Source organism: Excalfactoria chinensis, chromosome 1 (assembly GCF_039878825.1).
Source record: "Excalfactoria chinensis isolate bCotChi1 chromosome 1, bCotChi1.hap2, whole genome shotgun sequence".
Taxonomy (NCBI): domain Eukaryota; kingdom Metazoa; phylum Chordata; class Aves; order Galliformes; family Phasianidae; genus Excalfactoria; species Excalfactoria chinensis.
Genome location: NC_092825.1, coordinates 160326753 through 160350362, shown reverse-complemented (window position 1 = coordinate 160350362; position 23610 = coordinate 160326753). Strand labels below are relative to the sequence as shown.

Below are 23610 nucleotides of genomic sequence, written 5' to 3'. Positions count from 1 at the left end.
GTGTTATGACATGCAATATCTATTGTGTAAAACAGCAGCCATTTTTGGCTAATATCTTTACCAATGACATTCAAGACTGAGTTCTTCTTGCAGCAAAGCAGCAGCGCTACTGGGGAAATGGCAACAATGCAATCTCCGTGGAAACCACTGCCTATGCTTTGCTTCAAACATTGCTCTTGGAAGATATGGAGTATGCAACACCTATTGCTACATGGCTGACGGAAAGAAAGAATTATGGTGGAGGATTTTGCTCTACACAGGTACCTAACCATCAACCTGCATGGCATGTCAAGGGGTAGAAAGATAATAGTTCCATAAAGGCTTTATCATTCAAGTTTGAAAGCATCAGAACATTTCATCTCAGATCTCTTCAGTTCATGAAGCACCAAAAAATCTGTCCCTTATGAGTCCTTAGGAAGATTTATGACAGTCTGAGACTGCAGTGTTTTCTAATGACAAAGGAAGAAGATGAGAAATAAAATGAACAGTATATGCAGGTGAGAACAGATATGGAACTTCAAACCAGCATAATAGCTAGAACTGAAGAACAGCCTTAGATAACTGATCAATCATATGTATTGTAGAATTAATCCAGTATAATTCAGGGGCATTTTTTTCGTTCGTTGTTGTTGTTCTGTTTTGTTTTTTCATTTTTGTCTCAACTAGGACACAGTGGTGGCCCTGGAAGCAATGTCAGCATACAGCATAAAGACACTGAATACTGTTCCCACCAACCTGACTGTAAGAATAGGAACACCTGGAAGGAGAGAGGACTACACTATTACTTTGACTGATACTAACGAAGGGATTCAGAAGATGCTAGAGGTACACAATTATTCTTTGTTCAATATTTTTTGCTCAGACACGAGAAGCATTGGACTGCTTGGTGTAGCTTTTCTCACGTTAAGCAATCATTTAGTTTTCAATATTTTAATCTGTAAAAAAGCAATAAAATAATCTTTTTAAAGAAAAAAAATAAATCACCATCTGCCTAGAAGCATAGTTTATAGGTCCTTCCACCCCCCTTCAAGAACTTTGGTGATGTGAACATCCTCCATCAGTAGAGAGAAACCAAGACAATATTCAAAGTCTTTCTAAGGAGTGAGGAAGAAGAGAGCAGGGGAATATTCTGATATTCACTGTTTTGGGACCTAAAGGAATGTCATATTCTGGCTATAGAGGGAATAATGAACTCAGGAAAAATTTGCCTCCTGGGCCACAGAATGGCAGAACAAGATGTTCCAGCCCAGCACACTAAAAATCCCATTAGATGTGGGGTCTCATAACCCCTTCCATAAGATTTCCCATATCTTCTGAGGGGAAAGACAAAGAGGCTGTTTTGATCACAGAAAAGCAATAGAACAAATGTTGAGCACACACTAAATCTTTAATATTTTGCTTTTGCTTGCAGTTCGATCTTGGGAGAAAACTTGAAGTGTCTGTACAAGGCAGAGGAAATGGGACAATGAGTGTAAGCCATAAATTGGAAATTCAGATTCCAGATGGACTTCTTTTATTTCCTTTTTGAACACTGAGGGAAACTACCGCACGTCTTCATTCTTTCTATTCCTACCATCAAGTCTCTAAAATTAATGGCAAGCAAACTGCCCTGAAATAATGCCTATTTTTAACATCATGAAATCCAAAGAGCTAAAGAAGTGTTGGGAGATTGAAAGGGCCTTTTGTGGTGGGGATGGAGAATTGTGTCAGAGAACTCAGGCAATTTGAGGTTTGCAGGACTTCTCCTTTTTTACCCATGGCAGTTCTCTAAGACTAATCAGTGTCTCTGAGAGACTTGTGTTTCCCTCTGCACTCCAAGTCTCATCGACATTTGCTAAAGCCCTGGAAGAGAAAATCACATGTCATTTAAATGACATTTTTATAAGTTTGATATCTGTGGTTTTGTCTTAGATACTGAAAATGTACTGGTCACCTGAGCTGAAAAACAATCCATGTACTGACCTGATTTTGACAGTGGAAGTGGAAGGGAGGATTAAATATTCTGGTAAGTGAAAAATGGTTGAAACTCACAGGTAACACGTTTGGATAATAATTATTCAATGACTTTCCAGCCATGGAGAGCGGGAATAAAGAGTGAAGCAAGGAAAGAGAGAGGTCTCTGAAACCTGTACAGCTATCGATGCATTCAGTTTTTAAATAGTTGAATAACTCTTGCAATGACTGTGGCTGCAGAGAGTACCTAAGTGTTGCATTGCTAATACTGTTAACTTTTCAGTGTAACCTGGAAGAGATGGAGATAAACTCCTGTCATTGTGTTCTTGGCTCCCGTGCAGGGAGCTCAGTTGTTCCACTAATAACAGACCTATCGAGCAGCCTTAGAGTACAATATGGGGGGTAGATTTGCTTTAGATATTTTCATATAGTCAAGACTAAGTTTTCATTTCTCTGAAGCACAGGTTCTGTGCCTATGTCTGCATTTGCCTGCATTTTTCTTTACTTCGGTTTAAATAGGTATTTTTTTGTGGCAAGGATTGTACTTTATATGTTAATAGATGGCACAAACACCATTCTTAGTTAGATCTGCTGACCCTTACTAAAATTACTGCTCAAATTTTAACACTGAACTGATTAGAAACACTGAGATGGTGTAACACAAACTTTAACAACATCCCATACAGGTAACGTGGCTGTCCATTTTATCTATCACTATTAAAAAATAAAATAATAATAAATAATAATAAATAAATAAATAAATAAAAGAAATGAAATTGCAAGAATTTCAGTCAAATTTCTAAATGGCTGATTGTGTCTGTCACTTCCAGACACTGTATACTCAGAGGAAAATTATGATGATGAAGATTATCTTAATACAGCCTCCAGTGATTCTGAGACCCTGTCTAGAATAGACTGGTTTGATATCCGCAGCAGAAGGAAAAGGGATGTGATCTTGCCCACTAAAACAGAATCTCTGCAGTACAGAGTCTGTGTCAGGTAGGTCTGGAGATCAGCCTCTCATTAGGACATACTTTCATTTTTGTTTGCAGTTCTTCTTGCTCACCTTTTTCATATCCATGTACTCAGCATTCAAGTGGGTAACCTTCTGTAGTTACACATAAATGGAGAGAATCTGCATCCTTATTTCCACAGCAGGACAGTCAGTTTCCAAGCAATGTACATTTAGATGGTTTACACAGACTTCAAACACCCATTTCAGGATCTGCCCCAACAAACTCACTGGTGATATTTGGCTCTCTGGGGATATTCAAAGTATTCTGGCTGTCTATTCATTTGAAAGAAGTCTTTTACATGCAAGCCAGGCTTTTTTCAGTGGTGCCCAGGGACAGGTATAATGAAAGCCTAGATGACAAGGTCAGACGAGGCACCTGTGTTTTGGATGACCATCTGACTAGCATTTGTAGCTAATGTTATTTCATGACATTTACTGTGGTAGGAAGCTAATAAGCACATTAAAATCCACATAAGAAACCTAAATGGAGCAGAATGTTGGTGGGGTTTGTTTTTGTTTTGAGCCAGGAGAGCTAACCTCTCCAAACAAAGCTTGGAGAACAAGCTGAACAAAGTTCAGTGCAGATGTTCACTGCTAATAGTGAACCCTTATAAAGGTCCACAGGTTCCAATCCACCAAAGATGTCCCTGGTTGATCTCTCTCTGCTGAGTGGCTTGGAGCCTGACACCAATGATCTTGAACAGGTGAGAAAACACACTTTTTTTTTTATGGCATTCTTTGGTAACATTTCTATGCAAATTTTATCTTTGTAAGTCTTTCCTAGGTATATAGAATAATGAAAGGATAGGCATATTTTCATTATCTGGCTTTGAAAAAAGTATTCATTAAATATATGCAAGAATCGAAAAGCTGCCAGTGAACTGAACATGGCCTGTAGTTCCTTGTAGTAGAAGTTAGCACAAGGCTTTTTAGAGTGCTTACACATTCTCCTGTCTTTACACATATTCGCATCCCTGCTGGCATTGCTGTCTTGTGACAAAGCAAAACAGTGTGTTCTTTGATTACAGAAGACAAAAATATCTGTGCACGCTGCCTACAGAGCACAGTGGCAGGGACATGCAGTATGGCACTCTGTGAAGGTAGCTACAGAGTTTTTGCTCTATAGCCTGCGGGTCTAGTGGAGGTTTGCCTAGGTTTGTGCTCACAGGCACTGTTTCCTTTAAGGAGGAAGAAAGAAAGCAGGATAATACAAATGTCTCAACAAAGCAAACCCGGATATAGAGGATGATAGTAGTGGTGTTACAGTCCTACATTGTTGTTTTGATTTTGTTGTTGTCTTTCTGTAGTTGGTAACATCTTCAGATCAATATATTCAGCACTTTGAGTACAAGGAAGGGAAGGTTTTGCTGTACTTTGGAGAGGTAAGCAAGCCCGGTGGTTTTATGATCTGATGTTTCAGTTAATATACAAATTCTTCCTTTTAAACCTACTACTGTTTTTCACACTCCATTGCCTTTCTGTGATTTTCATCATTTATTAGTATTGAAAGTTCAGTTCAAAGAGGGCAGGGGAGGTAAAGGCAGGAGATGTGCACGTTCATCTTCAGCTCTTCTGTGTCATAGATGGAGGCTGTGCCTCACAAGTGAAGTTCAGTATTTCTTGATCAAGATCAATACAGTAATAAGCAGGTGTAGTCATCAAATCCTCTAGTTTCTGTGTTGGACACTATAGTTGTCGATGAAGGATATAAAGCTGCTAGATGGTGTCCAGTGCAGGACTATGAGGATGGTGAGGAGTCTGGAGGGCAAGATGTGTGAGGAGCAGTTGAGGTCCCTTGTGTTCAGCCCAGGGCAGAGGAGCTGAGGGGAGGCCTGATGGCAGCTTCGGTTCCTCACAGGGAGCGGAGGGGCAGCGACAGGGTCTGTGTGAACGGCATGAAGCTGCATCAGGGGAGGGGTGGGGGAGGTTGGTCCAGGAGTTGAACTCAATGATCCTTGAGGGTCCCTTCCAACAGAGGATCTTCTATGATTCTGTGGTCCACATTTCTCAGTTAAAACATAAAAGGCGTCTTCTAATTGAATATAGAATTATCAGAATTAACTCATCCATGCCATCAGAAGCACACCAGCCAGGCTGGTACAGGCACAAATGAGTAAGGAATTAACTGGGGAAAGTTAGCTTGCACATCACAACTGTTGTTCCTTTCTTGTCCAGCTCACAAGTGGACCAGAGCCAGACTGTATAATATTCGGGGCAAAGCAAATTAATCCAATGGGCTTGGTTCAGCCAGCAAATGCCATCCTGTATGATTTTTACAGCCCAGGTAAGGGCATATAAAAGTGATACGTAAATGGTCAGAAAGAGAGACCTTTAATAGCAAACTGTAGTTTCTTAAAAGGTGTTTTTAATGTAGTGTGAAATCATGTGATTTTGCTGAGTATTAAAATGACCTGTCTGCAATTATGTGTATTGATATCCCAGTTTAAGATCACCATTTGACAGAATTTTGATAACAATATTTGAAAATTAGGTCAAACCTCTACTTTGCTTGAAGCTGAGGAGTCCCTGACAGTTTACAGTACTTAGAGCTTCATCCATGCTGACTTTTCTATTTGTTGTCTAAGGGTACATAAACCATTGGTGATCCTGTCTCCTCCCTCTGAAACACCTTGTGGTCATTGCTGCCCTATTGCTAAACTATAAAATTAAGATGGATGTTTTTCAGACAGAACAAAAGAAAAGGGGGGGAGAATACAACTTAAAGCCACAACAGCAGCCACAGCAACAACAAAAAATAAAACCACAGAAGCAACAACCCAGGTTGTAGCCCAGCTAAAAGTCAAGTGCCTGTACAGCATGTAGGTGCTTAGGTTACAGGTCTTCGTGGATTTCTGAGGTCTATTTTACCCCTTCATACGCTGATTTCTCTGCATCAACTGAAAAACAAGTGTAGTTCAGGTAATTAGGCCCTTCCATCTGAGCACTGTAAGCCAGATCACTTTGTTTCATTTCCACAGACAGAAAGTGCAGTGTCTTCTACAGTGCTCCCCAGCACAGCGCCATGCTTGCTAAGGTGTGCCATGCCGAGGTTTGCCAGTGTGCAGAAGGTAAAGAACATCTAGATATACCAGCTGTAAATGCATGGGAGAATTCTTATACTCAGAAAAGACCTATGCATTTGTTTTATGCATTTACCCTAATGCATAAGTTAGAACGCAAAATATCCGCTCACGTATGACTAAAAACTTTTGTTTTGAAGATATCCAGGATTATTTTGATAGTTGCATGTGATACCTGTAAACATATGCCTATGTTAAAAAATAAGAATAATAATTACCACACTTCTAATGAAGTTGTCAGCTCTTTTGTTTTCTGTTATAATGTTGAGTGGATGAATAATTTTAGACTGCATCTAAGTATACACAACTATGAGACAGATAAGTCATTTCTTTTCTTCTTTCTAGGTCCTTGCCCAAGACAAAAATCAACTTTCAGTAAAAACTTGAATGAAAACTCACGTTTTAATTTTGTGTGCTACAAGCCCATTGCAGATTATGGTAAGGCATGAAAGACAATTGTCAATGTATTTTAAAAGCAGTTATTTTCAAAATGTAAGGATAAATTTGGAGTATTATATGCCTAGACCTCTCCTGAAATGAGAATAGTTCCTTTATCTGGCCAGGAGACTGAGGAGATGAAACACTAACGCTGTCATCTGAGGTCGAAGGGGAAAAATAAAGACTTCTGAAAGCTGTAGTTGGATGCTGAAGAAGGAAAAATGTATAACATTGTATTGCAGGGCTCAGAAAAGATCAGTGGTGTGAGTACCACTGACCCCATGATCCATAATTTTAGAGGATTTATGATATAAAGTGCAGTTTTCATAGACAGCATTCCAAAGCTTAGCAGTTCACTTCTGCAGAGCTAGGAGAATAGTTTCTCTTTGTTTAATTTGCCTGTCTGACTTATTCTGTGGATGGAAATTGGAAGAGCTACTGAAGGAAAACTGATTTAGCAGCTTTGGTGAAGAAAAAGCAAGAACTCAATCATATACAGTAGCTTATTCCAAAAGATATATAGCCAAATAAAATACAAATTTAGAGGTTAATGATTAGCACCAGACTTGCTGAAAATATATTAGGTACACAGGATAAGGATAACTGTCCTGTTGTCTTTTATATTGCCATGAATTGTGAAAAGATAGCATACTGGCCTCTGCGCTGACATGGGATAAAAACACAGCTGTTTTTCTGTTTCTGGATGTGACTTCATGTTTCCATGTACCCTCACACATTTGCTGTCTGTTGTAGTCTATGAAGTGGAGCTCCTCAACAGTACACAGAAGAATGTTTTTGATTACTATGAGGTCAAAATTCAGAGAATCCTTAAATTCAGTAAGTATCAACATGTTTAGTTCCTTTTTTTCCACCTGAAGGAAAAAAATGTGATTAAACACTAGCCAACATGAGCCATTCAGGTGCCTTGTCTCACTGTCAGAAATACAGTCGAATATGTTAGGCCTGAAAGAAGTCTGATTTATTGACTTGATGCAGCTACATCACTCTTAGGTTCAGCTCAGCTGTAGGTTGCTTTGGTTCACACTCTGGGGCAATCTCAGAGCACACACATCCCATCCTTTCAGATGAAACTAATCCAGAAGACATATTGCGGCTGCATTTAATCTATGGCTCCAAACTGGGGCTAGTCTAAAGCAAACCCTCCAAAACTTGTACTTTGTGTATATTAGGTCCTCTGTATATCATTTTAATAATTGTAATAACAAGAAGCATTTTTATTTCTTTTGTTGCAATGCAAAGATTTGCACAGCTCTCAGACAATGTCCTTTTTCAGGCCTGCCATTCCAGCTGTGCCCACATGAATGTTACTTTATCAGCAGCATCAGTGAACACTGACATTTTTCAAAGTAATTTCTGAAAAGGCTGTCAGATGACATCTCAGACTTCAGCCACCAAGCTATCATGTGGTTTTCAGTTTTGAGTTTGACAGCCAGAGACTGTAAACTATAAAGGTTTCAAAACTTCCCTTCCTTAAGGAGAATAATTATCTCATTCTCTTGATCTTTGCCTACAGGGCAAGTGATGTCAGCCAGTGCTTTAGGGCACACAACCTATGATCTGTGCCAAATGTCCACTTTGTCAGAAGATCAGGTCCGTAGTCCATGCATCCAGAGATATGCCAGTGATAATCAGGACTTTCCATATTCAGGGAAATCATAATACACTTCATGATCAAAACACTGCCTCTGGGAGATTACAATACCATGAGGGAAAGTTTCTTTAATGCCTCCAGGAAACCTACAGGTTCTGAAGAACTTAAAGCTATGGGCCTCACTTCGTTTGTTCTTGCAGCTCATGGGCAAGTCCTGGAAATATTTTGCTTCTTGGTTCTTGAAAGAGATAGGTATTTTTTGAATCTAAAGTTGAACAGAAAAGGTGACTTCTCTCATTCCCACCTCCTTCTTTAAAATATTTCTTTGTTTGTACTGTATGAAACAGGTTACAAGCATCAGATTTTTTCAGTGGGGTTGGTAAAGTCTGGAAAGAGGAACTAAGCCATGATAATGAAGAAAAAGGAAGGTGCAGTGGCATCCAAATCATCTATATATAGAGAGGGAGATACATTTATATATATCAAAATCATATATATCATCACTTATATATACATAAATATCTCTATATATAAATGGAGATTGAAAATTGCATAATTATATAACAACTGTTACATTAATGGCTGATGATCCCTAGAGTGTGAAATCTGCCAGGAGATTTGTGAAGCATTTGAAGTGAGAAGCACCGTGGTAATTTAAACATCATGAACCTGAGGCAAAATTTGGTAATTTTCTCAAATAATTCTGATTCATCTTAACACTCCTTTACGTTCTTTGAACTTCAAACTAGGAAATTGATATGGTTCTTAGTGCTATGTTTCACAGTTTAGCACTCTGTCTCAAATTCTCTGAAATCTTATCAGTGTTAAAATATTCCAAATCAGGTTTTTATTCTGTTCCTCGGATTTCATATAGAATATTAAACTTTTCGTAATTGTAATACAATGCTTCAGACAGCAGAGGCTGCACAAGTTTCTGATAGCTGTTAGGAAGTCTGTGGTGTCTTACCTGAGATCTAATCTGGTTTGAGGCTGATTTTGTCACCCCAGTTGTGCACCACAGTTTGCATTATTGTTAGAAAGAATGTAAGAAAATAACATACTGATGTAATCTGCATATATTTTGTTTTCCAAATGGACTTTGTGAACTGATGTTCTAGCAGAAGAAAACTCAGTATACTCATATCCTGCATTAGCTTGCTAAATAAGTATCTTTCCATATCTCATGCCATTTCAGTAATGGGCACTGCAGCTTTTAAATGAATGAGCATCTGAGCCAGAACTTAGACCACAATCTTCTAAGATACTTTGATGTGGAGATCAAAAAGCACAAAGAAGCTCTTTCCACAACTGTTAAAGAGGCTAAGACCACCAGAAAAGGAAAAACTGACTTACCAAGAAATGTTAAGGGGAATATGTCCCACCACAGCGTTTACTCCCAAATGAAATAATAGCTTAATTTAGCAGTATTATAAAAGACTGAAAAGATTTGTGTCCCATAGGCTATTGTTTTGCTCTTCAGCGGGAAAGTTTATGGGTTTTTCTCTTCTCATACCACAGCTACTGATGAAAGCATTGAAATAGGAGCACATCGACAGTTCCTAAAGCGCTCCTCTTGCACGCTAGACATGGTAGCTGGCAAACGGTACCTTCTCATGGGGAAAGATGGGCAAACTGTCGACTGCAACAACAAGTAAGTGCAATAGTTTCTGAGCCACAGAGGCTGCTAGCACAGATCATGAATAAAGCTGATAGTCAGAAGTGCTGGAATGATTCCAGAAAGCAAAGGGAGGACCAGATTTCTACAGGACTGATTCTGTTGGCTTTACTAAAATGCAGAGTATCAACCTAAAGTCAAAAGGGCAGCTGTGGGAAACAGCTGAGCCAGTCAAATCTATCTGTGTACAGCCTGATTCCCACATTTCTAAGAATCAAAATCTGTCCCTTCGTCCATTGGGTTAAAAAATCACAGCTGAAAGGGAGAACGGGAAGTGCTGCATTATTGCTTATACTGCAGATGTCTTACACAGTTTATGCATTTGCAAAAGAAATGGGTGGGACTATATCAAAGAGCAGCACTCAACATTTCTGTTACATCAAGTGTGCACATGGCTTGCTATTCTAACTTCTCACTGTCATACTTGTATAAAAAAAAAGAGAATTTATAGGAGGAATTTAGTCTGTCCTTAATAAATATTCAGTGAGGAAAGCATCTTAAATATTTGATTCCTCAGGACAGAACTGGAGAAAGGTAGTGCCTTTGGAAGCTTCCAGGATGGAGACTATCTCCACAGAATCTTGACAGAGAAAGGCAGCTTCACATGGTTTGTGCTTTCCTGTTTCTCTCTGTCAATGCTGACAACTCACTGCCTTTACTTTACTCAGGATGCAGTACTTCCTTGACTCGCAAACCTGGGTGGAGAAAATTCCAGAAGACAAGGAGTGCCGCACCACCCGTAACCGGCAAGCCTGTGCTTACCTGCAGGGCTTCCTGAACAAGTCTGACAACATTTGCCTCTTCTGAAAGGTTCCTTTGCTCCTCGCATCCCACCTGTGTTACTGCAACTCAGCTCCTTACTGATTTTTTTCTTGCAAATCCTGTACATCAGAGATGCACCGGAGACACCACAGAGCTGCTTCTGTTGCTGTCTGTTTTTCTTTCAGTGGTGTACTTCCTGAATGGGATACCTTCTTGTAGATCTACATATGGGGGCAACATGATAAAAATTGCATCTATCCTACTGTTTATTGAGTTTACTGCACCCTGTACTCTGTACACTCTGGTGAAGAGGGAGCAAAAGTTTCTGCTCCCTGACCCATTACTCAATGGTGTAATTATACTGGAGGGGATCAAATGAAAAAGGGTTGTTTTAATAGAACATTTTTCTTGTAGAGCTGGTTGATTCCCTCAGTCACTGTCAAGAGATTTGCATGGGTCAGAAAGAAGGCTTTGTATTTATGGGCTTACCAAGTACAGCTTGCTGCTGAAATAAAAGATATTAGCACTCATGCTTCAGCACATCGTTTCTGTGAGAGTTCATATGGGGAAGCAAATGAACCCACTTGTACTCACAGTAGGATTCCCATACACAGTTTTTAAACTGGAACTGACTCAGCATCAAGAATATACAACTGGTCTGGATGTACCTGACCCCAGAGTCCTAGCTGTTAGCACTAGTGGCTCACTGAGGGCACAGAGCTGTTTTCCAACTATAGTCACATATCTTTCAATCTTTTCCTTCCTACAGTTTAATTAATCTGCACTACTCTAAAGAAGGGGTGCAGACTATGGCTGCATTTCTCTAAAGCGTTGCTGCTTTTCCAGCTAGGCAAACAGCTCTGTAGTGGAATTGCAACATTTGTCAGGCAAAGGAGTTATAAATACTTCTACATATGTTAAACTAAGTTGACAATGAAAAATAACCCCCAAATTCAAAACATCCCTTTTCTTAAAATAGGAGCATCTGCAGCAAATGTTAAGAAGGATGACTTGTGAATGTAGGTTTTACACCTTCTATTTGCCAAGAAAATGCCATTTGGCAGTCATCTCTGAAGCAGAGAAGAGGTGCAGTGAAAAGCTGTGTTTGCTGAGCAGGTCACCATCCTCAGATGCTCATATCACTGTCTTTCTGCCAGAAGTTATTGAGTACAAAAATTTGCTACCTGGGCTGCTTGTGTTATTCTGCAGCCAAAACAAGATGGGCCTGAATCAACAGTATAATTAGTAGGCCCATGCTGATCATGTGAATATGGAGCTAAATGACACTACTGTATAGAAGGAGCAACAGTGAGCCTTGTGTGTTTGAGATTCTACACAGCAACAGCATCCACCAGAGAGAGCATCTACACTGCAAGAGCCTTCAGATTCATGTACAGCTAGCCTGTTATGTGCCAGCCATGTGAACAGCTCAGCTGTTTTTGAAGGCCACAAACTCAGCATTACTGCAGGCTAAACTCAGGAGTGCCCCCCCACTCAGCTTCAGGACATTGCATGGATGGAGGGTGGGGAAGGCTCTTTCTATGAAAACCTGCATCACCACTTCATGACGTCTGCAAGGTAGGATAAGAAGCCTCTTGTGGATGAAAATTAGATGCTTAAATTAACACATAACAATTTGTTTTGCAGAGGTTTGCATCAGCTTTCAGATATAAGAAATGTGATTGTAATACATGGACATAGATTCTTATCCTTTTATTAAAGAGCTTATAGAAATATCAGTGATGTGGAAAAATCCAGATGAGGTCATTAAAGCTACTGCTAATTTCCATTTATCTAAGGTTGGAGAAGTTCACTGTCAGACTACATGAGGCCCTGGGCAACCTGGTCTGGTACTTGAGCTAGCGGATGGCAATCCTGCATGTGGCAGAGAGGTTGGAACTAGATGATCTTTGAGGTCTCTTCCAACCCAAGCCATTCTATGATTCTGTGATAAAGAATAAGCTGTTCCACTGACATATCAATTATCCAGTAATTCTGTTTATAGTTAAGAGGTAATACTAAGCACACTACCGTTACGGCCAAATCATTTCTTCTTTTTCATGGGACTTGAATTACGCACCACCATCTGGCCCTTCTGCTTCATGGAGTAGATCTGTGCACTCATCAGGAGCTCACAGTTTCTTGCTTAGCACACAAATCACCAAATAATTGCTACACTCAAGCACGTGCAGTATGCAGTGAAAGCATCAATAAATTTTCTTATTAGATCTAACATGCATTTTACATTATTTTCCTCCTTTTCATCTCAAGACAAGTCTAAAATAAAACTGCTCAGTGCCTGAATTTTGCAACTTTCTTTGTTCAAATGCAGAATGTGTGGTTCTTAAACTATTTTTTATTTTTATTTTACTCTACTTTGGTAATCTGGAACCCTTTGTTTCATGGGAAACCTTTTAGATGTTTCAGCCCAAGCAGCTAGCGCAAATCAACTTCTATCCCCCTCTATTTTTATGCCCCAAACCATCAAGCAAATTAATAGGCAGAGGGAAGACAATAGTGGAATTATTCTCTGCTGCCAAACTTGTCAACGTTTGCAGGTAGCGCAGCTGAAGACCTGCTGGAGACTCAGCCAGCACCATGGAGGCTTGCTTGAGGGCTTTAGAAGCATTCATCTCTCCCTCTGCTGCCACAACCTGTGATGTAAAAGAAATAGAAATGGCAATGCAACACTGCCAGTAGTGGGGAAATCCACCTTCACAATAAGAAACAGAAGCACTTGAGTGCCCATAAGAAAGATACAGGACATTGCAGACTGGGGGGTAAGCATAGCCATGGATCTCACCTTAGCTCTTGCTTCTCGCGTAGCCTCTGCTTCAGCTGCCATCGCCCTCTGCATGGCCACAGGAATCCTGACATCTTTGATCTCCACGCGAGCCACTTTGATTCCCCAGTGCTCCGTGGCACTGTCAAGGATGGCCTTGGAGTCAAACACAATACCCAGCAAAAGAACACAGGGTGAGCAGGAAGAACTCTGTGGGATTTACTATGCCACATCAACAGAAGAAAAAGCAGACTACAGGAAGATGGAACCCTACCAAGGTGCTGGCACACACAGTGGTGTGAGCACGGCAGGTACCCCAGCCTTTCGAAACTCTTGCTGATCTCTGATGTGAGGTGCTGGTTGATACTTGAAGTTTTTCCCTATGTAAGGCTTTTGTAGGGGATCACCTCTGCGCTCCCCTAAGCTATTCTCCTTTCAGGTAGGCACTTTTCTCATTTACAAACTGATACTTAAAGTATCTGAAACTGATTACTTTAAGAGACTTTAAGAATAGCATTATGTGGACAGTGTACGAACACACATTAGTGGCAAGTGATATATCACAGTCCTGCAGCACTCAGGATCTATGTTGGCCACCATGACAGCAGGTACAAGAACTCCACTGAGGGTCTGCTTAGGGTGGAGTTTCCCACAAAAAGCAGTCTTCTTTCATACTGCTTGCAGCCAACTTTGGGCAAAGACTGCGTGCACTGATTTATTCAACTCATTACATAATTTCATCATCTTCATGCCATTTGATAGGAAATAATTCTTCTACAACAACCTAGTGAAATACCTTTCCAGTAATTCTTACTTCAAACAATGAGAAGTTTAAATGAAAGGGCGGTATAGGAAGTTTTTTCTACTATTAAAGAAAACAAATGAGATTATTTCTGATTCGTTTCTCCCCAGAACTAACTTCCATGCTTGGCAGTGAAACCAAGATCTACCTGGATACTGTGTGCAATCTCTTCTCGACCAGCCAGAAGCTGAGCCAAGGTCTGCGTACCCAGTACATTTCTCAGGGTTGTCTGTGCCAAGAGGAAAGTGGCTGAATGCACGTTGTTGACATTGGCAACAGCACTGACTGCACTGTGGATCCTGTAGTACACCACCCCATCCACCTGAGTAGTAACAGCATCTTTGGTGAGAATCTGTGTTGGAGAAACATACAGAATTAGAGAAGTATCCAACAAGAAAAAGCCTGACAAGGAATGACCGTCATAGTCATTCTTTTTCTTTAGTGAAGAATAGACCCTGACAATTCATGGAAACTAAGAATTCCTATTGGTTTCTTTGGCATTTCTCTCCAGGAGATGACTTCAAAGAAGTCATCTTGCATCACCAACAGTTTAAATTAGGGCAAAATGTTCTACGTAGCTTTAAAAAAAACATTTCAATAGTAAGTAAATCTCTTCACCTGCATGAATTTCATCTGCAATGATAAATGATAGTTATCCTGTACCTTCCTTGTAGAAAGGGCCAGAAATGATTTTATACATTGCATGGAGTTTGTTCAAGTAGTGCTACTTTCTCCAAACAATGTGTTTGTGAGAATCACCAAAAATTAAAGCTGAAGAGAAAAGCAAAGTGCAAAAATAGTGAGAAGAAATTCTGAAAGGCATTTCAGTATTCCTAAAGGAATTGTGTCATATTCTGCTATTGCAGATGTAAAGTGCCTGCACTTCAGCCTGGAGAAAAGAAGGCTGTGGGGTGAACTCATTGCAACCTTTCAGTACTTAAAGGGAGCCTATAAGCAGGAGGGGAGTCAACTCTTTGAAAGAGTAGATAATGGCAGGACAAGGGAAAATGGTTTTAAGTTGAAAGAGGGAAGATTTAGCTTGGATATCAGGGGGAAGTTCTTTGCAGATAGAGTGGTGAGATGTTAGAACAGGCTGCCCAGTGAGGTTGAGGATGCTCCATCCCTGAAGGTGTTCAAGGCCAGGTAGGATGGGGCCCTGGGCAGTCTGGTCTCATACAAAATGTGAAGGTTGGTGGCCCTGCCTGTGGCAGGGGGCTTGGAGCTTGATTATCCTTGAGGTCCCTTCCAACCCGGACCATTCTATGATTCTATGATTCTGCACCTCAGCAGGCAGCTGGTTACAGCAGAGCACTGATGACTCTCCATGGCTGCTCCCCTTCTCAGAGTCCCTAGCTGGCAATTAAGTGCTCCATTGAAGCTCTGCTTACATCTGCAGAAGCCTTGCCAAAAGCTGCTAAATCTCATACAGCACAAATATGTAACCATCATCCTTCCTGCTTTCTGTTTTTGAGGAGCCCCCACATGCACCCCTGCAACCTCGCTTCTCCTGTCTTGGCTGTCTCCTATTCAGAGCCCTAATCCCATCTTCTTTATTCTTTAACTAGCAAGGGGAGTTTGCCTGGCCTGTAATGATGCATCTGCAGGTTTCCATAAGCAGGTGTTTTGTACGGTCTGTGGAAGTCAGGAGACAAAGCAAATAAGCTAAACTCTATAGGGTATATAGCTCACATCTGCAAGAATACCAAGCACCCGCATCATTTTTGATCTTGCCATGAATCAGTTCTGTTTTGTTTCTGATCTAGCTGACTGCTGGAAAATAGTTACCTCTTGTGGAGGAATGTTACACGTAACAGTTCTAAGGTCAACCTTGATAAACGTATCTGTACATGGAAGTATGAGGATCAAACCTGAAATAAAGAAATAATTAGATGAAACATTTGCTTCTGAGATCTGTCTTAGCCTAGTGCCTGTATGAAGCAAGCAGATGGAAACATCCTTAGGGTGGGAAAAGAGCTAAGGAGCCATTCAGCACTTTATTACTGCAAATGTCCTTCTATAGGTGACAACAGTGAAGTTTTGCATTTTCAAATAATAGAGGGAAATGCAGATATCAGCAAATGATGTGAACTTATTAGACCTTAATGGGTTAGAGTTGTGGTCTGGGAATGGATAGACATCATTCTGGTTTCAAATCTGCCATGAGACTTGTGGCAAAAATTCCTTCCATGCTTTTGCTAACTCTATTCTTTCGGCCGTATCCTATTTGCAGTATGTGTGCCCATCCAGGAAAGGCACCTTCTTCCAGAATCTTCCACCACCTTCAGGCTCTCAGGTTAGGAGGAACACTGCCCTTAGATCTGAACAGTCCTGTGAAGCAGTCCCCACTCTCCCATCACAAGAGCACAGAGCCATGCAGAGAAGCTCTGTGCCTGCCCAATGGCTGGCTGTTATTCAAGATGAAAGACACCATCTGAAAAAAGGTTTTTTTCTTCTTTTTTCGACTTCCAATCTGACCAGGTTTACTGCACAGACGTGGTTGCTGCACCAATGAAAATTGCTGGCATCGATGGGTTTCTTTATTTGCAAATTCGCTGCCTGACCCCACTCAAATGTAACAAACTCTAGGTAGAAAAAGTCTGGGAAGGCCCCTGCACTGATATGTTTATAATTTTACAGAATCAAAGGCAGTTAAAGTGATGGCAAGAACATGTAGTGTTGGAAGTGAAGTGCAAGGAGAATCATCATCACAGTCACTCAAAACAATCTGAGCTGAAGACTGCATTTAAACCTCCCATAAACCTCACTATTGCCTGCAGTGTAAACTCAACCTTCAGTCATCCAATCTACTGAACAGCAAAGCCACAACAGCTCTTCAACCAGAAGACCTTCAACTAGAAGCCCTTTGACTTTCTGTGCTGTTCTCTGACGTGGGGATGACATTACTGTCTATTCAGGAAAGCAAAAGTTCTATAGGCAAAGGACCTGGAGCAGAAAACCTCCTCATTCCCCGTATGCTTTGAAAAAGGATTTCACGGACCTCTGCAATTTTCCTTGGGATTACAGTGCATCCTAATAGAGTAAAACTGCATGCATTCACCTGGTCCCTTGGCTTTCTTAGACAGTATACGTCCCAGCCGAAATACAACAGCACGTTCATATTCTCTGACAACCTAGGAAAACATTTTAAAGTTAGAATTTTACAACTAATCCTATTCATGCTCTCTGGCATTAAATATTAAAAATGCATTTTCTCACATCATTGCTGGAAAAACTCAGATTTTGGTCCTGTGAATAAGTCATAAAATAGATCAAATAATCAAGAAATGCTGCTGATTTAATGAGGCTGACCACAGCTCTTTCAACACCAGTTCTACAAGCAGAAGAGCAGTAGGCAGAGTATACCATCGGAATGTCTACATAACTACTTCAGAACTACACATGGTATGGTGCTAAGGGCAATCGCTCTGCTAATTCAGACCTAAAAAATTCTTTAAATTAGTCATAATTTAATGTCTTGAAGGGACTGTGGGCTCAGGTTGTGTGGTCAGTCTGTGTGTGGGCTTACTCCTTTGTCCATCAGTATCTGTTGTTTGCTGTTTCTGGCAGCGTCAAGTATGAGTTCTTCCAAAACGTTTGTAGATTTATTCTCTCAGGGTTGCTATAGAGCAGGGAAGCTTAGCTGACTATGGAAGTTGATATGGTAAGAAGTCATATGAGAAGGTTTTGTTGATATACAAAGTCAGTGGAAATACATGAATCTCTTGGTCTCAGACCACAACTGCACTGCAAAGCCTTCTTATTTCCAGAAAGTGAATGGGGAACATTTGAACAGATAGAAAACAGTAACAACAACAATAATGGAGCATTCTTTGGGTGCCCCACATCCCAATAGCTTACCTTGATACATGCCCAGACGGAAATAGGAAAGGTTATGAGCACCAACAGGAAAGATATGGAAACCAGGATCCATCCGCAGACACCAATTCCTTCCCGCCTGTCGGCTATAAAACAATAAGGAAGAGGAGAAAAATGAATGCAAATTCTGAAAAGAGTTATCAGAGGAGTGCAGACCTAACCCACTGCAATCACTATGGAATGCAAGGTCCACAAAGAGTAAGTCCTTCTCCCTCTCAGCACCCACTGAAAGCCGAACACATAACCAAAGATCCAGACATATATATATTCCTCCTGCTTGAAAGGTTAAAAGGTTCAGAAAGCAAACTTTATAGCAGGAAAGAAATAGGAGGAGTGAAAGGCATTGCCAAAGCTGGGGACTTGCATAAATTAATCAGGTAGAATATCCATATGGATATGAATCACTGAGAAAGTGTGTTACGCCTGGGGTAGGAGATCTAGTTTGTACAATGCAGATAAGAAAAAATGAGGGGAACTCCTCCATCTTTAGATGGAGGTTTTAAGGAATACTGATGGACCAGTCCGTCCACTGGAAGACAAGCTTCAGTATTAGTGGTTGTCTAAGTGCACACCCAGGAACTGTGGGTAGCTCTCACTGCACTTAGCTCTTCTCATCTCAATTAAATTATTTTAGTGCCTGAAGGGAAGGTGGTGGTGAGTTGTTTTTTGTGTGCTAGAAGTCAGGGAGGCTCTTTGTAGGGGAAAGTGGACCATGGAGCTGCTGCTCTTTGGTGAGATCAGAAACTGGAGCTGCAGGGGCCCTTGCAGCAGAGGGTGAGGAATGGATGCCATGAAACCTGCTGTGAGGGCAGAGCACTGCAGTGGAACCATATCCTGCTGAATGCAGTTATGTCTTGGACCAGGAGAGCCACAAGGGAAGCAGAAGATGCAGGGATACCAGCTGGGCTTGTCCAAAGAGCTGCCAAGTTTGAGGCTCACACGAGGCTGTTTCCTTTCTGACTTGTGCTGCTCTTAAAAACAAATCCACTCCCATGCCGATGCAAATATGCAGCGCGTTTTTTGATGTTACTTCAGTGGTGTAAAGTAACACTGGAAATTTCTGACATTAAGTAAACTTCACATACAGACAGAAACTGATAAATAGGAAGAAAAACATACATACACTTTGTGAAAAAAAACTTGCCACCACATTGAGATAGTGTGAGGTTACCTGATCAGTGAGGCACAAGGCAACAGACCAGCAGACTGGGCAGACAGGTTTGTTGGAAAACCCCCATGATCCTGCAGGAGACACAAAGCCCTCCCACAGCACTTTCTTCTTGCAGGAAACTCTGCAGAGCTCGTTGCAGGCTGCTGCAGCAAGGAACCCACATTAACTGTACACCTGGGTGTTACGTCTTTGCTCCTTGCAGTTTTCCCTTCTGAGATTTAACCACACACACTGAAGTAAGTATTTGTCCAGGGCCAAGATTTGGAACACAGACCTGCTGCCCTGGGATCCTGGCATCCCTCCTGACCCTTCCCAATTGATAATAATGTATATTCCATAGCTGCTTAATGAGGTATCATCAGCCATTCTATAGTCACTGTTAGGAATGATTTGAGGAGTTCCCATGAGTAAATTACCATGCAGATCCTAAGGTCATGGGCTTAAAAACAGGACTGTTGAGATTTCATGTGAAAAGCTTTAACCCTTTCACTGCCACAGTGTTCCTCACATTACACCAAGAATGTGTCAGGCTAAAGCAGGTACACGAAGTGCCCAGTTCACTGTCTTCTGATCAGTGGAAAGAGATCTATGAAAGTTGTGGATTGGGCATCATTAATCATCATCATCTTAATCAAAGTTTACAGAAATTTATCACAAAGGGATGTTCTGTTCACCAGCAGACAACATTCTGCCCTGTCCCTATTTCACTTAAATGATTAGTATGCAGAAAGGTGCCTGGAAATCTTTTTCTCCAGTGACAAGCTTTGCCATGAACCCCCCTCACTCAAAAGCTTATTTTGGATGGTAAAACCATCATGAAACCACTGTGAGGATGGATGGGAATGATACACACCTGATAGGACTGACACAATCCAGAGAGCGGGGACTATCTGAGAGCCAATGTCTTTGCAAGACAGTATTCAAACAGATGAGAAGAGACAGGTCATAATATCACTCATCTTAACTATGGGTAAAAAGCACCCACCCATCCAAAACTTGACAAAGTATGACTGACTCTTCCATGAGACCTGTCCTGGTGATGCCGTACCAGCTAAAAGCAGGGATTCCAATGAGAAAAGCAGGATATAAAGATACACCTGCTTACTACACAATAGACCTAGTTTCCAAAGACCATCACAGACATACTCTGGTAATTCTGACATTTCAAACCATTTAAATGCACGATTAATAGGAGTTTCTACAAAAACACAATAGTGAAGAATAAATCCAGTAAACCAACACGCCAGTGACTTAGTTTTGCTGCACCTGTGTATTGATTACAATAGCCATGACTGGCAGAAACCTCCTTTGCATCTGCAGTCCAAAAAGGTGCCTCTGCCTTCTGTAACCATTAGGAATGCTCTTTCTTTCAACAAGTACCCAAACCAGTATTGTTGTCCCCACATTTGTCCCACTGCACCACCCATTCTTATGCCCACACACGATGGAAACAGCACACGTTGCCCCAAACAACTTCGGTTTGGTAACAGTTCCTTTGCTTGAAGAGAGCACTAGGTGCTCCTCACACAAGCCCAACCACATTAAGTTCCCTTTGGAGCTGAAAATCCCTTTCCACCTCATCCCTGCATTTACCAAAAGCTGGAAGTTTTAGTCCCCGGGGTCATTTTCCTGGAAGGTAAATGCTGAAGCACAGTGGCAGTGCAGTAGGATGTAATTTGCCTCATCACTTACAGTGGCAGATAATGGATTTTCATCTCCAGCCCATAGGGAGATTTACAACAAATGCCTGCTTACATATGTTTTCTTCTTGTTTGGTTTTCATAGCGAAAAACATAACCATGCACAAAAAGATTATGCTTACCAATTAGATGTTCTGAATTGTTTTTCTTGGGTGCCTCTCCAGTGGGATCCATCTCATTCCAGGGAAGTTCTGATCCCCTCACAGACAGGACAGCAACATACCTTGACACAGCAGAGCACCCATGCGATATGCCAAAGAGGGCAGCTCAGGGAGAGAAGGAGAAATCCCCACCTGTATCAGAGTCCTCTGGGAGTCAGTTACCCTGGTGAGGAGGGCATGTTTACAAAAACAAAGACTTGTGGGTCACTGTCGCCTCCGATGTAATTCCATGGCTTTCTGTGGCAGGCTTTTGGCTGGGGAAATACATGGCTCAGCTGATTTTACACCATACAGTATCCAGACTAGAAATTATTTCAGTGAATTACAGAAATATTTATCAACGCAGATCGAAAACAAAAGAGAAGAAATCTAGAGTGTATGCATTGAGTACTGCTCTTCTGCTTCACTTTTTAGTAGGCAAAGTGCCCATGCTGTGTGGACATTTCTTCAGACATTTCTTGATACTTTACATCACAGTAGGTAGGTTACTTCCAACTCAAACAATTCTGTGATGCTGTAGTAATTGTAGCACAGCATTCTAAGCTAAGCTATGTTGGAAGACTGCAGCAGCAGAGAGCAGCCTTCTCAAAGGACACAAAACTGTTACCTGTGAAGAAAATAAAGGCATATTTTTTTTCATATGTTGTGTATGACTTCGACATATAGCTGCATTAATTCTATGGTTGTTTGTTGTGGGCATCCATCACCTCAAGCATATTGGAAAATCTGGTTCCAGCTTCATTTCACACCAGCTTTCGTCTCTGTCAGTGACCACATTGGTCCCAGATGGGTTATTCAACACTGATTGCTCCACAGAGAATTATCTTCCAGCTTCACAAAGACTTCAACCTACCCTTGCTGAATGGATGTTTTAAGTTACAGTGGAAACAATAAGCACAGCTTGCAAAACTGCGTTTTGCATGTTTATCTTACTATTCTCCCCAGTGTCACAATATCTGTATGAAGTCATTTGTTGCACTTCCCCCATGATTTGGCCTCTCGGCTGTAAGATGAAACCTTTTCATAGAATCACAGAATGATTTGGGTTGGAAGGGACCTTTAAGATCACCCAGTTCCAACCCCTGCTATAGGCAGGGACACCTCCCTCCAGACCAGGTTGATCAAAGCCCCATCCAGCCTGGCCTTGTACATCTTCAGGGAGGGGGCATCTACATCACTGGGCAACCTGTACCAGTGTCTCACCACTCCCACAGTAAAGAATTTCTTCCTAAGATCTAGTCTCAGTCTACCCTCTTCCAATTTAAAACCAATTCCTCTTGTCCTGTTGCTATATACCCTTACAAGAAGTCCCTCCCCAGCTTTTCTGTAGGCCCCCTTCAGGTACTGGAAATAATCATGACAGATGCCTACTAACAGGACAGCAGGTAAAAGAAATATGTGCTCTTCAGCTGCACTTTCATTCCGTTTCAAGCATCTTAAGGTAGGGCAATCTTAAATCATTTCTCCTTGGGCTATGCTGGGAATGCAGACACACAGCCACTAGCCCTCATGCCTCCACCTGTAAAACACACCAGCACCCAAGCAGCCTCCAATCTGCAAGTCCACTAATGCTGACCAGCCTGGTACAGTGGTACAAAGCAAAACAGCTCAAGTCCAAAGCCACTCTAGCACAGCTTACTGACTTGGACACAGCAGTAGGCGAATGTGGTTCTGTAGGTGGCTGGTGTAGTACTTCTGCAATGTATGCTGCTACAGCTAGTGCCCTTAACTTCTATTCCTGGACAAGAACAAAGGCTTAGGTTAGACACAAAGATCTGTGGCTTACCTGTAAACATTCTATTCTCTATCATTTCCCTGCACCATCCGCTACACTTGCAAAGTGCGACCAGCTCTTAACAGTCCAAGGTTTCTATTTGCTCCACTTATCCCATCACCCAGTTGATATGGTATTTGCATGACATGAGATTTGCACATAACATAGTTGTAAGTTTCAGTTAGCTTCCCTCTGATCTTTTATGCCCATCTTTCCCTCACATGTGTTGAGCTCTGGCCACCCTCCAAATATTTCTCAACCTGTCTCTGAATTCTGGCCCCCTCACCACCCAGAACAGGCAATAGCTTATTAGCTTTGGGCTTCTCATTCATCTGCCTTAGAATATAGAGGAGATTAGCAGTAACATCTTACTACTAGTGGAAACAACACCATATTGCTCCTCCTCATTTTGTATAAAATGTTATCAGCTTTCTAGAACAGAAAATCACAGAATCACACAACTGTAGGGGTTGGAAAGGACCACTAGAGATCATTGAGTCCAACCCCTTGCAAAGCAGGCTCCCTGCAGCAGAAGATGGTGAGATGACAGGAAGGTGTTGACACCGGTGGCTACTTTGCAAGACCATGAGTAAATGTAAGATAGAATCAATCAAACGAGTTCCCACCATCTCAACCAAGAGCAGCAGACAATTGACACAAAAGTAATAATGCTCATATCGTGGTGAGTATATCCAGGCCCAGTCAAGCTCACATCACTTCACTGCAAGTCAGAGGAAGAAGATGACAGAACAATTACTCTATTTCTCTCATATTTAATACAGCCGCAATAGAGCACTTCAACCAGTGAA

At 41.3% G+C, this 23610-nt stretch overlaps 2 protein-coding genes across 3 annotated transcripts in view; one reads left to right on the top strand and one right to left on the bottom strand.

The window, feature by feature from the left end:
- LOC140265330 (complement C4-A-like) overlaps window positions 1-12326 on the top strand; it is a 47761-nt gene extending 35435 nt beyond the window's left edge. For both annotated transcript variants that reach the window (XM_072361254.1, XM_072361258.1), the window contains exons 30-42: window positions 94-260; window positions 667-825; window positions 1412-1471; window positions 1912-2005; window positions 2784-2952; window positions 3585-3672; window positions 4276-4350; window positions 5144-5252; window positions 5947-6036; window positions 6394-6486; window positions 7240-7323; window positions 9617-9749; window positions 10442-12326. In XM_072361254.1, the coding sequence (XP_072217355.1) occupies window positions 94-260; window positions 667-825; window positions 1412-1471; window positions 1912-2005; window positions 2784-2952; window positions 3585-3672; window positions 4276-4350; window positions 5144-5252; window positions 5947-6036; window positions 6394-6486; window positions 7240-7323; window positions 9617-9749; window positions 10442-10580 (1460 nt within the window). In that variant the 3' untranslated portion in view covers window positions 10581-12326. The remainder of the gene's footprint in view (window positions 1-93; window positions 261-666; window positions 826-1411; window positions 1472-1911; window positions 2006-2783; window positions 2953-3584; window positions 3673-4275; window positions 4351-5143; window positions 5253-5946; window positions 6037-6393; window positions 6487-7239; window positions 7324-9616; window positions 9750-10441) is intronic.
- Window positions 12327-12740: 414 nt separating this feature from the next.
- On the bottom strand, window positions 12741-21163 carry STOML3 (stomatin like 3). Its single transcript, XM_072361264.1, has 7 exons — window positions 20989-21163; window positions 17978-18081; window positions 17178-17250; window positions 15905-15987; window positions 14268-14471; window positions 13339-13473; window positions 12741-13189 (listed from the first exon to the last, which is right to left on the bottom strand). Exons 1-7 carry the CDS (start codon window positions 21038-21040, stop codon window positions 12989-12991), a joined length of 852 nt encoding a protein of 283 aa, XP_072217365.1. The 5' UTR covers window positions 21041-21163; the 3' UTR covers window positions 12741-12988.
- Window positions 21164-23610: the final 2447 nt, after the last annotated feature.